Source organism: Neurospora tetrasperma (assembly GCF_000213175.1).
Source record: "Neurospora tetrasperma FGSC 2508 unplaced genomic scaffold NEUTE1scaffold_1, whole genome shotgun sequence".
NCBI lineage: Eukaryota > Fungi > Ascomycota > Sordariomycetes > Sordariales > Sordariaceae > Neurospora > Neurospora tetrasperma.
The window spans coordinates 5,015,610-5,030,071 of record NW_009799099.1 but is presented as its reverse complement, the minus strand read 5'-3'; the positions used below and the strand labels follow the sequence as shown (position 1 = coordinate 5,030,071).

The following is a 14,462-nucleotide window of genomic DNA, read 5'->3' as shown; positions in this document are numbered from 1 at the left end:
ATGCGACGTTGTTTCCAGTCCCTTGAGGTTCATCTCACCGCTGGAATGCCGCTGCACAGAACAGGAAGCTTGCACCTGCAGTGACGGGAGTGAGCGGGGCCACTGCGGTTGAACGCGGGGTCCTTTGGCGTGTTGGATGCAAAAACACGGGCCACCCAGGGGCAGGGGCAGTACGTAGGGACAATTCCAACCGAATTCCCCGCCCATTGCCTGCCGGGCAGTCCCGTCTTGAACCTTTTTGTCGTCGGTAGAGGTACGACCACCGTCTTTCTCTAGCCACCAAGGAGGAAACAGACTGGATTTTTTTGATGCTTCAATATTTCCTTGATCAACTAAAGTCAAGAATTTACCTATATTCTCACTTTCTCAGAGCGGGACCGATAGAGAAATCCGTGTAGCTCCTTCTTCTGGTTGAAATGGGGAGCAGTGTTTCGGGCAGAACACAAAACTTTCCTGTTACGCGCCGTCGTCCCGCTGGCTGAAGGGAACGAAAGTTTCGAAATACTCTTCCACTTTCCTCAGTTGCCAATCTCACAGCGGGAAATCACATCCATATCACCCCATATCTACCACTTCTTTCCAACATGACCTCGTCACCAGCCCCCAGTGACTATTCCGACGAGGAACTACGCCCGTCGAGAAAAGAGAGTCGAGGACGTGAACTGAACGTCTACGATGCCGTTGCCGGTATGTTCGTCGCCTCGTCTTTTTGATGTCGCCTTTGCCCGAAATCTGTGTGAACTTTGTCATCTAACTCCCTTCCAGGTAACGTGACCTTGAACGACCGATCTCAATCAGGTGCTTCACGCCGAAACGACTCCTCAAGTAAACGACCAAATCGGTCCTCTGGGCTGCACTCTTCCCGCGACCCCAGGTACGCGCCTGAGGAAGTCCTCTTCCGCCGCAAGGGCGCACCTGTTCGCTATGAAGAGAATGACATCTACTGGGCCAGCGAGCATCTACCCGACGGCGGACATCATCTTCTCCCTGACAGCGACCTCTTAAAGTCCATCCATGGGTACACCAGCAACTACTACGACGCAATGGCCCTTCGCCTCGGTCCGCGTTGTGTCATTGGCTCTCGAACCATTGATGAGAGGAGCATGGATGAAACCGCTCTACTTGCCTTTGGCATCCTACTTGAAGAAGCAAGTCGCGAGGCTATGGGGAAGAGAGGGGACCTCGTTCTGACTGAGCCATTCACGGAGTCCAAGTTGCCACTTGCTGATGAACGGACTCTCGACACCCCTGCTGTTGTCGATCAACAACCAGTCGCGGATGGTGACCAAGGAGCGACTCCGGAAAAAAAGCGGCGAAAGAAGAAAAGGAAGATCCGACGTGACGACGATGTTACAGCAGCCGAAATATGACCCGGCTATCCCTCGCACCCGAGACAAAATGTTCCTCGGTATACGCATCACACGAGCCTCAGCGCCAGCTTGGCAACAATGGGGTGCCAGTCCCCGACTTCGGGCTTTATCACACACAACGTTGCTGCCTTCATCACATCTGGGCAATCGTTAGTTGACGAGTAAGGTTGCCTCAACGTGTGCGATTGTCAATAGCCGGCCCCTATCTACAAGCTTGAGGCCTTGCTATAACGTGGTTGCTTACCAGGTGGTCGTGATTTTCGCTTCTGTCCCCGAATCAACTCGAGGGTACGTTTCAAGACCCTGCCATCTCCAGACGAGGGCCCCGCAAAATGTTATGCATCGGAATAAAGGTCTTTGGCGATCTTGGTTAGGATGTGTGTTCGAGCGCAACCACCACACTTCTGCTATGATTCGAAAAGGGCGAAGGCTTTGGAACAACTGTGATGCAGAGCTGGCTGAATAAAATTACCAAAAAAAAAAAAAAAAAAAAGAGAATGCTCTAGGATCATGGGGCCGCCCTCGCTCAACAAGCACAGTATATACTGACATGCATAACCCCGATATAAATAATCCCGCCTTTCCAGTGGTTATGACCTCTCCATGGATAAAATACGTACCTGCCGCACTATACATTACACAGCCTAGTACTAAAATCGACTGTGTTCCGTGCGTATCAAGCAGCGTCGCGCGCCGACCGACTTTCCTGCTGGTTTGAGGAGCAGCTCTTCTCCAGTTCTGTGAGATTATTGGTTCATGGTCACAGAAAGAAGTTCACCAGAAGCAACGTCTGGACAAAAATGGTAATAGAACGACAAATATCATAGTTGCAACATAAGAAATTACTCGTTTTCAACTCTTATGTCATCTACAATCCCGTTACGAACAATCCAATAAGGAATCAAGTGTTATGCTGTGTGTGACCCAGGTTATCTCTCACCCACAGAAGAACAGACGTCAGCGCTCGTTGAATATCACGGGAGATCGCAACATACCCGCTAGGCTAGTAAGTGCCGAATGAAACACAAATTGCAGTGGATTTATGACATGCAACGCAAGCTCACGTATTTTTCTGATAGTCACATTGTCATCCTTTTGGCGATCATGTGTTTCTCAGGGATTCCTCGAGGATGTACACTATGTCAATTCTCGTTGCTTGACTCCCAAATCTTCCGCCGCTAGGGCCGACAGACGCCGACTCTGTAGTGCCACTCGAGTTCACCACCCGCCTAACAATGAAATTCTACGTTACGTTTACCGTCTTTAAACCTACCTATACTTAGTTACATACCTGAAGGGGGCATCCATTTCTATCACCCAACAACCGAGATGGTTGAGACATTTCCCCACAATAGGCCAGCGGTAGGCGTTCTTGGAGCTGAACTGAGATCCCCGTGTTCCGGGTCGTTTACGAGGAAGCCACGAGAGCCACGAAAGTTGACAAGGGGAATTATTATAGTTTGGGATGTCGATCACGATCCGGACCCCCCTCCATTGGTCCTACACGTAAGGTAAGTGGTCAGCAACACTGGCACGCTGGGCTTACAAGGCTCATCTGGGAAAATTGATAGGTTCAAACGAGTGTACCAAACTAAGTCTCCTTCTTTCTCCTTCCTGCCCACCAAGACACTGATATAGCGCATATAGCGCATTAATAGGTATGGGAGCATGGGGAAAGGGAAGAGAAAGGAGGAAGGTGTGAGGAAACACCTCTGCTCCACACCTCTGCATGGATTCAAAAGGGTAGCGCGCAGGCGCGGCATAACTTGACTACAGGACACAGGGAGCAGTCACACGGCAAACTAGTTATTTCTTGTGACAGAATCAAGGTTCTTTGCGACTCGTGAAAACCGCGCTACGCGTTTATATCCATCTACAGGTAAACACAGCACAGCACTACACTATTTTACTCGAGCCGGATAAATCGACTGTAAGAGGTCATACAAGCTTCCAAGCTCAAGCCAAAAACCCCAGGCTTGGCATCAACTTAAGGCGCCAGCAACCAACAATTCTTACTAAATGTCATTGTTTCACATCATGATCAACATCGAAAGTTCAGAACAACCTGTTTTCAATACGTTCAACTACGTAACTTTTCACACGCTTTAGCATGAATTAGGGTATTTCTATCATTGCATTACCTTGGCGGCTTACTGCAATTAGAGCGCCTAGCGTAAACTGCAGCCGACTACTTCCTACCTCGCACACTGTGCTTACTATTTCGCCTCTCATTCCCCATAAAATCTTTATATCGCTACTACCGTTATCCTCTTTCTTAGATGCATCATAAGCAGAATCACAACGAACGTTGGTAGTTGCGCTGTCAAGGTGTATCTAGTCATGGCACTCTCATTGGTCATACGGGCCCCACACCGCCGGTTCATCATGACAACTGGAACACAGTCGATGTTACTGGCTTGATTCTCCATACTGCCTGGCGTCAACGACATGGAGGTACCGAATACTGCAAATCTCACTCAAGTCGAATTTATCCCCACGCTTCTTCATGGTCAATCAGACTCCAGGAATGACCTACAGGCCGGCACTCAACGTACCTCTACACTAGCATGTAGATGGGCAGCGAACGATGTGATTGGCTCGTAAATCGCGGGGATGAGCCCGACATGAGGTGAGATTTAGCGGTACACTATGGCAAGAAAAAAAAAAAAAAAAAGGAAAGAGGCCACGGCAGTTGTTATAGTCCGTCCCCAACTCCTTGGATAGACTTGGCTCGAGCCTAGAGGTAGCTGGGGGGGCAGAGAAGTCTTACTTTGGTTTATAAGCACAGCAATAGACGATTTGATCGAGATTGATGGATGCGGTTTAGCTTCCTACATGGTGTGTATCTATTAGGTATGTATACTACTTGTGGAGGCTGGCTAGAAAGAAACGAAATCCGTGGTAAGGTTGAGGCGCCTAGTCTAGACGGACGAACATGTGCAACACGCAGAACGAAACGAAACGAAGCTGACATGAAACCGTCCGTGACCATGACCGGGCATGATTGTGGAGGGTTGCTTGCTGCTGATCCAGCTATCCAGCTCCTTGAGAATGCAGAGATCCTCTAATGGGTCTAAGTAAGCTTAGACTACACGTGTAGTATACCTTACCTCCTGGGCGGGATTATAGATCACGAGAACCATCGAAGTTCCATATTTGGTATGTCCACAAATCATGGTTTCCAACTTGACCGTTAAGGCGTCTGGCATCAGAGTCCGACGACCCAGATTCTGGCATGTTCTATTAAAAAGCCAAGCGCTCTCTGTGCCACTGCCTTGCACTTTGTCGCTTTCTTTCACTCTATCTTGTTTTCTTTCCTTGTTTTTTTCTTCTTTTTTTTCTCTTTTATTTCTTTCCTTTTTCTCTCTTGTTCTAACAGCTCACCTCACCTGACCTCGTTAAACCCTACCTAGAACCAGAACCGAGCTGCAGGCCAGAGCAGCGAGCGGGTGCTGTCTCCAGAAGTAAGTCTGAGTTAATTACGAGAATCGCTGATCTGACAGTTTCGCAATTGGACCCTGAAAATCTTATTGAAGCGAACCGCCAAGCAAAGCGGAGCGAAGCCCGACTCCGTAGATGCCGGGCCGGAACCGTGCGGATGGCTTCTGCTTTTGTTCTGGCGTTCTGGCGCTGGTAGTCAATAGTGCCATTTTATCACTTGCACACCATGTACTGTATATACTGTTCAGCAACCGAGATTAGAAGTTTCTTCTAGAAGACTTTTTGCCGTGTTGGTGGATGTCCCGAACAAGGGGAGGGACTTTAACTCCGAGCGAAAGCTACCGTAAACTTACGAGTACCGAACCAGATGACCAAAGAATAGGTAAGAGATATACCATCATGACGGTTTTTAGTTTCTTTATCGTCGACTCTCGAGTAAGGAGGTAGTGGACCTTCAGACGTAGATCCGGTCCTGCTTCCTCGCCTCCAGACTTTGAGACTTTGAGATGGCACGCATGGCATCTGTAGTTGGAAACCCGGAACACGTTGGGATAAGCTCAACCCCCCAAGCCCCAAACCCCAAATCCGAAAATCAGCCCTGCCATCATCAATTCGACAATTACGATTCTCATCTGCACCTTCGCGGAGCCTAGAAAGTGCGACGGAGCCACCGCAAACGCGGAGTTAGCGGTCTGGCGGGGCCTTCAATGTGCATCGGTGAATATGTTTAGCATCTAGTGGTTTTACTATGCCTGTTATGTACATAGTGCTAGAATTCAAAAGATAATAAGGACTTGAGGGGCACTAAAGTCAAATGAATACCGGAGTCAATGCCGTTTAATGTTAGAGGCAGCTGAGGCCCGAGGGACTGGGTCCCCAGGTTTGGTGTGAGTGGAGAGGTCCCTCTGGTGCACTGTAAGAGAATTATGGGCGGAATGTGGAAGTGAGACAGTGGTCGGACTTGAGACATTTGAACCGCTTCACTTTCTTTCTTTTTTTTCTTTTCATTTTTGTTTCTTTTCTTGTTGCGAAAAGGTCCCAAGCGAGGGCGTGACACACTGCGGACGTTTTCGAAGGCGCGACATTACCGACTTGAGGGGGCAAGTAAGCAGAAAAGCAAAGAGAAACACAACATTCGAAACTATCGACGAGGTTTTATTCGGTATGCCGGATGAACCCCTCTGCTCCTTCATATCAGTAACTTGGGAAGGGAATGAGCGAGTTATGGCGTCAGAAAGCCTTGCTATGAAAAAAATTACACGACAAGGCGTTGAAGGTTGGAGGGTAATGCGCAAAGTGGAAACGGGCGCAAGTTTAAGTGAATCTCTCAGTTGTTCGCCATCCAGAGTCCCAAACTTTCGGTTTACAGGGCTGACTGAAGGCGCGGTACCAATCAGTAGCTCTGTCGGCGGCTCGGAAAGAGGAGGACGGAGTTCAGGGCCGAAAACGTTGGTTGGTCGTCTTTTTTTTTTTTTTTTTTGGGAGAGGCAGAGGTAGCCCGGAGATGAAGGGTAGCAGGGTAGGACCAACTGTGGACTGCATGTGGTGGTTGAACTGCTTGTCGCAGGTATGCATGGGGATGTAGTGTAGAGAATCACAAATGTGCGCGTATAACCTTTGGGCTTTGGCGATGTACTAGTCGGCTGTGGTTATGTTTTTTTTTGCCGTGGTTTCGAGATGTGTCCTGGAGCATGATCTTTCATCTAGGCAGTCAGTAGAGTGAGATATCGTAAGTACTGTGTACCCGTTACATACGGAGAGCGGTGAAGTTACCGACTGTACGGTAACCTAACGTTAGTCCACGGAGAAGGGCCCATCTGTGTGGACAAAAGCTGCGATCACATGAAAATTCTGTTTTCCAGCGGTTTTTGCTCTACGCAGTCGTTCCCAGATGATAGCCCTCTGTGACTTGATGGAGGACTGCAGCGGCCCGAAAAGTTTACCACTCAACTGCCTATTCAAGCCTGGCGCCTGATCCTCTCTGCCCATGTAAGCTAGAGCGGTGAAGGTGAGGTCTACGCAGTGATAGGTCAGAAAGGGTAGGCTCAGGCGGCCCTTGATACCTTGATGGGCTTTGTTAGTTTGTACAAGAGAAACCATTCTTGGAAAAGATATTTGTATGTCATCCCTTGGGGGTTGGCTGTCGAAAAAGCCGGATTTTGATAAGCGTGATAGGGCACGCCGTTCACCGGGAAGGAGAGGATCCGTCCTTAGAGGTAGTGATGAATGCAGTGAGATCTTCCCGCCCATAGACCGAGAGCTGCCGAGCGGTACGCTTTCACCCTCTTGGGCTATCGTTGGTCCGCCTAAGTGGCCCCAACTGAGGCATAGGTCTTCAGGTCCCGTGGCGTCCTCCACTTGCTATATCGATAGATGCATAATACCCGCTGAGAAGGTAGATCACCACCGGGTGCAAACGACAGGGGCCTGCTCGCGCCTTTTCTGGTTGTTGTCCTTGACGGGGTCTATGAGGGCACAGCGGTGATCTGGAAGAGTGGAAATAAAACAAAGATGGAGTTGGGGACAAACCCGACCTAACGGAACTGCGGGAGTGGCTGGACCGGATGGGAGATGAAGGCAAGGTGGTTCTCACTTGAAGACTGGGACATGCCCGCCGGCTACAGTGGTACTGAGTGGGAACACAGACATCCCTCTGTTCTTGGTCGTTGATGGATTGCTGGATCTGACCATCAAGTCACCGCCTTTCTCCAGTGGAACTGGGTGCGCTTTGCCAAGGTAGGCAATCCGGCACAATCCACAGTATCTGGGGAAGATGTGTGATACAGAGAGATCCCGGATCTGAGAGGGAAGAAGGGTAAACCTAAGGGCATCAGAGACATGGAGGGTCCCAAGACTGCCAGTTTCAGCTTCTGTGTGTCTGATAGGGAATGAAGCAAGTGACGCCTGAGACCCCGCATGTTTTTGTTGGGGACATATGTCAGTCATGGTATGACATATTGAGGGTTGTGCATGGCGATGTTGTTGAATGTTCGTCTTTCTTCTTCTTCTCTTTTTTTCCTTCCTTTTTTTTTTTTCCCCGACCAGGAATCCGTTGAGAATTTCCGAGTTCTGGCACAATTAGAACCACTCAGGCCAATGAACGTAGGGTACCTCGGGTACCTAGAGATAACCCCTATGTCCTTTCAGCCGGGGCTGCGCATTCCTTATTTTACAGGTGTCGCCGCAATGGGACCATGGCATGATAGTCTGTCTGGAGGAACTCCTGGGGAAGGAATGGGACGGAAAAGTCCGTTTGAGGAGGTACCTCTAGCCATGAGGACGGGAGAGTACCTACCTACTTTGGAGAACTGAATCGACGGAAGGGAGCCTGTTTATCGGAGATTTTGTGGAAAGCCCTTGCAAGGGAAGAGGCTCTCGTCTAGACCTAGGCACCTTCCGTTGGCCTCAAGCCTGCGACTTCCCAAGATGCTGCTACGTAGTGTAGTGTATAGCGCTCCCACTTGAGCTTGACTGGTGCGGTAGGATTAGCGGATCATGGGACGGGAGGTAGCCAGATGTCCAGTCCATGGAGGTAGCATGACGGCGGTTGGCTCTGAACTGCTTTGAATTGTGCCCAATCGTAATACATGGTTCTCATCGCGTTAATGTAAATTTGACAGGATGACCCACAGGCGCGCTCCATGCACTGTGTACATCCGCAGCAGCGACGCCGACGTAAGTGCCCTTTTCTGCCCTGTCATCCGCAGAACATCCAATTTCCCATAGCCTGGCTGGGTTGCGGCAGGAGCTTCCTTCCATCTTGCAAGAAACTGCAATGCAGTCAGTGCTCGACCACTGCCCATCAGCGCCCGCCCGTCCATGCTTGGAATGGGGAGCCACAACTTCCACTTTGGAAAGAAAGAGGTGGAAGAGAATTGATCACAATGAAGAAAGTCTTCTCTTGATGCACCAATCCTACAGTACTACCATTGCCATGGTATCCGAGGTCAATGACTGCGACAGCGCGGATGCTGTGGCCCTTGTGAAGACCTGAAATATCGTCACTGCAAATATTGCGAGGCATGTACACTAGTATGTATCTAGCCATATTCCTTAATCCTCAGTATTTGCATGCTAGAACTAGCACCCCGCCGCGCCATGAAGAGCAGTCACCAGTCAACCAGTTCACCACCACTATGTCGCCGTAGTGTACACAACAAAAGCTATGTAGCTGGCAAGGTACCACACCCTCACGGTGATCAATCCCCAAGAGCCCCAGTCCGCGACCGGCCATCCCGCCTTTCGCTCCCTCGTCACAAAGACAAGGACAGACAGCCTTTTCCCTTCTCGTCTTGGGCGTAATCGCAGAAGCGAGGAAAAGAGGGCCAGATCGTCGCTGGCTACCCACCAGTGTACAAAGCCAATTGATCTCGCCTGGAAAGCTCCGAATTCGGATTGGACAATGTGGTGTGTACCTTGCATAGCAACTATCGTGTATCGTGCAATATCGGCTCTACGAAAGGTTCGATAGCATACCTCTATCGGAAATCGAATATCGCCGTGGACACGGGACAGTGGCATCCGTTCACGTGCAGCGGGTTGCTGGTTACTAAATGGCGATAATAACTTGGGCATCCACTCTGGAAATTGAACACGATGCAAAGTACCCTTCGCAATACCACTCAACCCGCTGCTTCCAAGTAGCACTCCACGACCCACATACCACCAAAGCGGTACAGCAAGCACAGATCTTTTACATAGGATGGATCTTTTCTTATGGTGATCAGATCTCATATCATCCATCCTGTTTTCCGACCAAGGCAATACCTTGCTGCCTCTCCAACGAGTGCCGAAAGAGCCAAGGCTGACAGGCCCTGAACCTATGAGCCTGTGACACAGGAACTGAGGTGACTATCTTAGCTCGGAGTGTCGGCTGGTGGGAGTGGTTGGTTGGCGGCATGCAATGCTGAAAGCGAGACCGGCATCGTACATGCATGTGCTGTGCTGTACCGGGTACTATTCAGACGTCGTATCGACTGCGTCCTCTCATATGGTGCTGTACAGAGCACTGCGTACGGGGTACACATGTCGTCGCGGCGCGGTACGGGATCCCCATCAGCCCCTGTCCATCAGCAACAGATATTGGAAGATGTTGGAGGGATGGCGGAGAGGGCGACCATTCTCACTCTTCTCCCGCCCTCTCCTGGTCCGGCAAGTTCACCACTATCATGTCGTGACGCAGATGAAGGAGGAGACATGCAACCTCACGAACCCCACCTCAGTCACTTGAGCTCACTCTGGCACCTATCCCACACCAGGTCTACGGGAACGGATGTTGCCACCATCACCACCATCACCACCATCACCACCATCACCACCACCACCACCACCCGTTGCGCCTTGCCGATCGTTGGACAGCAGCCCTCTGTCAGCCGTCAGAACGAGTCACAATTGTCATCTGGGTTGATAATGTCCTTGCTGACCAAAACTAACTCAGGCATCTCAGATGTTGAGAAGAGAGATCTTTCTGATGCAGTGTCTCTGGCTGCTATTCTAGCAGGTAGCCGAGAGTGGGACGATGATGAGGCTACTACTCCGTAGAGCAAGCTCAGGGAGTGGCATCTCGGGAATCTGATATTGCCTGTGTACATGCAATGTCAGCACCCCGTTACTACAATATGGGTTGTGTGTACGCACCATTGTGATGACCTGCGCGACCCCCCCGGAAATGGTTTCTTTGTCACTTCTGCACTTCTGCCGTAACAGAACTGGGAGGGCGTGGGCCAAGGAGGACCAGCACGTCGTCACTTTCATCGGTCGCGTTTTTATCTCTGATTGTTGTCCTTTCAAGACTGCTTCTTTCACCATCAGGATTCGGACGCCACTTGCGCCGAAACGTTGTCCTCTCTCTGTTGTCGCGCCGCGCGCTAGCATCGAGACTCGGCCTCCTCTTGCTTCTGCAAACACAGTATCGAGAGAAGGTACATCGCGATATACTATACTAAAACTGTTGGCTTTTCCAACGCCCTACGCCAATCATCTAGCGAGCCGTGAAATTAACGGTCGGTATCTAGAAACCCCTCGCGGTCTCAAAAGTCGCATGCACAGCAGCATAACAACACGAAACGTACCGAATCTACAGTGATCTCCCTACCTTGACTCGTCCTGGCTCCCACCCGCGGCCTTTGCACTATCACCTTCATTCAACACATTGGAGGATTGTGCGGCATAAAAGAAGACGACGAGATAGAGGATGACTTGCGAATACGACGACGAAGATAGGGGATAGTTTTTTGCGCGCTGTCTGGAAGCTCCATCATCAGCCCAGAGCTACACGCCAGAGTCATTACCAGTACGCATTCTCTCATCAAGGGTCCCCGGGGTGCGCGACTGTCTGATACTGTGTGATAGCAGCATTGGCAAGCTACAACACGCGTCAGTGGCCTGTCACGACGACGCCTTACCAGTCAGGACCTACCATTAAACTACACAATACTGAGGTATAACTGCTAGGATTCAGGTCCGGGGACCAGCCCCTTGGTGTCACCGCTTATCCAGATTTCCCCGCAAAACGGAGCAGATGGGCAGACGAATGAAAAACGAAGGAGAGAACAAGAAGATATAGAGAGAAAGGAAAAGACAAGAGAACAAGCGGGAACAAAAAAAAATAAAAAGACAGGATTCCGCTGGTCAACCGTCATCGACAGGAGCAAAGTGAAAGCCAGGCACATGCGCAAGCACTCAACCGCGAAAACAGGCAAGACCCCGGACCAGAGAGAGCTCGGCCCACTCGTTTGCTTCTTTCTGATTGCCCCGTCGAGCAAAGGAAGCTACGGGGATCCACACCAGAAGAGGTACTCGCTTGTTGGCTGAAATCTGCCGGATTGGCGATGAGGGTGGACTAGCTGCAAATTCCATTTACTTTTCTCTTCCGCACTCAACGCTGATTGACCGTCTCTTTTCTCCCCCCAAAGCTGGTCACTTGGTTCGACGACGAGACAAACCGACCACAGAGAAAAAAAGACGCCAGAAAAGAAAAGAAAAAAAGAACACGCACACACGCCAGGTGTTACGGTCAGAAACACCAAACACGTACAGCCACTAGGTATGTACACTTTTACATTACAGGCTACCCAACCCCCCCAGCCAGCGAGAAAGCCCCCTTCGTTCCACCTGATCGTCCTATCCGAATCCCCGACCTGTTCCCCTACCTGTGCCGGGCTCCCACAGCACATATCCTTCAACCGAGTTCTGGATTTTCCAGACTCCCCGTGCTCCCCACCTACCCGCAAGCCCCCCCTCGAACAGGCAACCTTCGTTCATTGCTGCCCAACTGTTTGCGGCCTGTCTGGCTTGAGCCTCGTTGACCTGAAGCTAGGTGTGAGCCGAGAGGAGGCTTGACGCAAACTCACCAGGGGCCCTCGCTTTAGGTTACGTTTGTCCGGCGCCAGCCCGGATCCCTCAGCCTACGTGCCTCCCTACCTACCTACACCCTCCAGAGTCCAAAACTTCGACAGGTTACCGAGTCTTTTCACCCCCATACCCACATATGAGATTTCCCCGATTACATACCTACGCTGGACTACCACGCCCGCACGGCTCTCATGCCCCTTCCAGGCCAATAAGCTTCATCCCGTGGCCTTGCTTTCTTATGATTGCGCGCGAACCCTGAAGCGCCGAAGCTTGCTTCCCTCTCTCGCCTCTTACATTGGACTCCGACTGTACGGGTCCTACTCCTGGCAAGCTTCGTCTTAGCTTCCTCATTGCCCCGTTCCTGGGTTCGGAAAACTAGGGCTTGTTGTTCGGAAAGCTCCATGGTGTTGCCACAGCTTATGCGCTTGGGCTACTGCTTGCTCCCGCCTGTCGTCTGAACTATCTTCCCCCTTTGGCTACTGCTGTTTGGCGTAAACGGTGTATCTGTAATACGGATACACATACATATTACCCAGCATGGACCCAGGCCCGTCCGACCCAAAACGGCCCCGTCTGTCAACTACCTCATCATGGTCAGTAGGTGGTGCGCACTACGGTGTGTCGCTTCTACATCCCACGCCATCTCCGACTGCTGGTCAACATCATACTCAACATCCTCATCATCCAAACCACCCCACGCCATCGCCGCAATATCAACAAACCTCCCCTCATCCGTTCTCACGACCCCCAGGTCCTGGTGATCCCGGCGCCGCGCCTGCTGTCTCGCATCCCCACCCGCCGCCGCCGCCGCCGCCGCCACCTCCGGCTCCGTCGCAGCAAGGCCCCGTCGACGACCGGCGACATCATGAGCCCGACCGATATCCACCTATGCAAGACCACCGACAACACCATCCTTCATCTCAGCCACCGCCAGCACACCACCAGTACAACTCTGGCTACCATCCTCCTCCGAGAGAAGTTGTGGTGAAGCAGGACCCGGCCGACGACAGCAACACACCACCACACCTACGGAGGCCCAACTCGACGGGCCATGCTCCCGACGGCATGACACCAGGGACCCCGATGTCAGCTCTGCCTCACCAAGGATACCCTGACGACAAACGCCATATGAGCTATGACAATGGTCCGCAACAAAATATGTACAGACAACCGAGTTTCCCCCCTCAAACGCCCATGGCGCATGGCCAGCCATACGACTATCCCCCTCACTATGGACATCATGGCGACCTTCCCTATATTCAACTTGCCCCAGCGGCAGGAAAGCGCAAGGCGCAGCGAGCAGCGCAGGTTGGTTTGGGTTCTGGCTTCAGGATATACACGCAACTTGCGATCCAGCAAGAGTTGCGACATGGACGTAAAAGGCTAACTTCCCCCATAGGCCTGTGATATGTGCCGGCAGCTGAAGGCTAAATGTGACGAGCTTAAACCCTGTAAAAGCTGTAGGGATAAGAAGGTCGAATGCAAATACCGTGAGGCGGTGCCAAAGCAGTAAGCACCTGTATACCGGCTGTCGGGTGGTTGTTACGTTGCTGACCAAACAATGTAGACAAGACAAAGTCGCGGCCGATATCTTGGAGAACCTCATGGGTCTGAGGAACGAGTTCAGCATGTTCAACCATCGCATCACGAGACTCGAGAAGAGGTTGGAACGCGTTGCGCCGCCGTTGGAAGCGCATCCGGAGATGATGTCGTCGGATGATGATCGTCCGGCCTCTGCTGACTCAGCAGTCATTGAAGATGGCTACAACTCGTCGTCGCCAGGAGGCTCGGAAAACGCAGCAAGGACGCAGGCTCCTATAGATACACAGGAAGCGCGCAACATCACGAAAATTATGGACGAAGAGAGGGAACAAGAGCCTGGCCCATTTGTACGACCTGGAGCGCCCGCCATTCCGCTTAATCATACGACCCTGGCTGCTCTTCTGCTCAAGTGGAAGTCGATAAAGCGCCTAGCGCAACGTTTTTTGGATGCCGAAAACATCAAGTTTGTTGAAGAATATCCCATCCGACAGGAAGAGAGGCGGGGACTTCTTAGGTTATGGGGCAGAGGAGAAGGCCTCGACAGCAGCCGCATGGACAGAGAGTCCAACCACAACCTGGGTATGATGGAAGTTATTGATGACTACTCGGAAACGGGAGCGCCTTCGCCTGCGGATTGTTGGGGTGGGATTAGCGGCTCGCCTGGGCCGATGGACCACAGGTCTACCATGGTCGGAGTCCAAACATTGGACTTTTCGGAGGAAACCGTCTGGAAGTACGTGCAGAGCTATCTGGACA

At 51.3% G+C, this 14,462-nt stretch overlaps 6 protein-coding genes across 6 annotated transcripts in view; 4 read left to right on the top strand and 2 right to left on the bottom strand.

Annotated features, from left to right (window-relative positions):
* Positions 1–584: 584 nt before the first annotated feature.
* NEUTE1DRAFT_77490 (uncharacterized protein) lies at positions 585–1,370 on the top strand (the record flags this gene model as incomplete). Its single annotated transcript, XM_009850206.1, has 2 exons — positions 585–687; positions 799–1,370. 2 exons carry the CDS (start codon positions 585–587, stop codon positions 1,368–1,370), a joined length of 675 nt encoding a protein of 224 aa, XP_009848508.1.
* A 1,445-nt stretch (positions 1,371–2,815) lies between these two features.
* Positions 2,816–3,146, bottom strand: NEUTE1DRAFT_94001 (uncharacterized protein; the record flags this gene model as incomplete). Its single annotated transcript, XM_009850205.1, has 2 exons — positions 2,816–2,881; positions 2,942–3,146. The coding sequence occupies 2 exons, from the start codon at positions 3,099–3,101 to the stop codon at positions 2,871–2,873; spliced, it is 171 nt and encodes a 56-aa protein (XP_009848507.1).
* A 1,322-nt stretch (positions 3,147–4,468) lies between these two features.
* NEUTE1DRAFT_36151 (uncharacterized protein) lies at positions 4,469–5,007 on the top strand (the record flags this gene model as incomplete). Its single annotated transcript, XM_009848836.1, has 2 exons — positions 4,469–4,529; positions 4,784–5,007. Coding segments are annotated over 2 exons (285 nt in total), but the record flags the coding sequence as incomplete, so codon positions are not given.
* A 4,357-nt stretch (positions 5,008–9,364) lies between these two features.
* NEUTE1DRAFT_107936 (uncharacterized protein) lies at positions 9,365–10,352 on the top strand (the record flags this gene model as incomplete). The annotated part of the gene is made up of 2 exons (XM_009850204.1): positions 9,365–9,484; positions 9,672–10,352. 2 exons carry the CDS (start codon positions 9,365–9,367, stop codon positions 10,350–10,352), a joined length of 801 nt encoding a protein of 266 aa, XP_009848506.1.
* Positions 10,353–10,901: 549 nt separating this feature from the next.
* On the bottom strand, positions 10,902–11,054 carry NEUTE1DRAFT_94000 (uncharacterized protein; the record flags this gene model as incomplete). The annotated part of the gene is made up of 1 exon (XM_009850203.1): positions 10,902–11,054. A coding segment is annotated over one exon (153 nt), but the record flags the coding sequence as incomplete, so codon positions are not given.
* Positions 11,055–12,701: 1,647 nt separating this feature from the next.
* Positions 12,702–14,462, top strand: part of NEUTE1DRAFT_120420 (uncharacterized protein) — a gene marked incomplete at both ends in the record, with an annotated part of 5,072 nt that continues 3,311 nt past the window's right edge. Inside the window, 3 exons of the mRNA XM_009850202.1 lie at positions 12,702–13,472; positions 13,564–13,673; positions 13,732–14,053. Of these exons, the coding sequence (XP_009848504.1) occupies positions 12,702–13,472; positions 13,564–13,673; positions 13,732–14,053 (1,203 nt within the window). The remainder of the gene's footprint in view (positions 13,473–13,563; positions 13,674–13,731; positions 14,054–14,462) is intronic.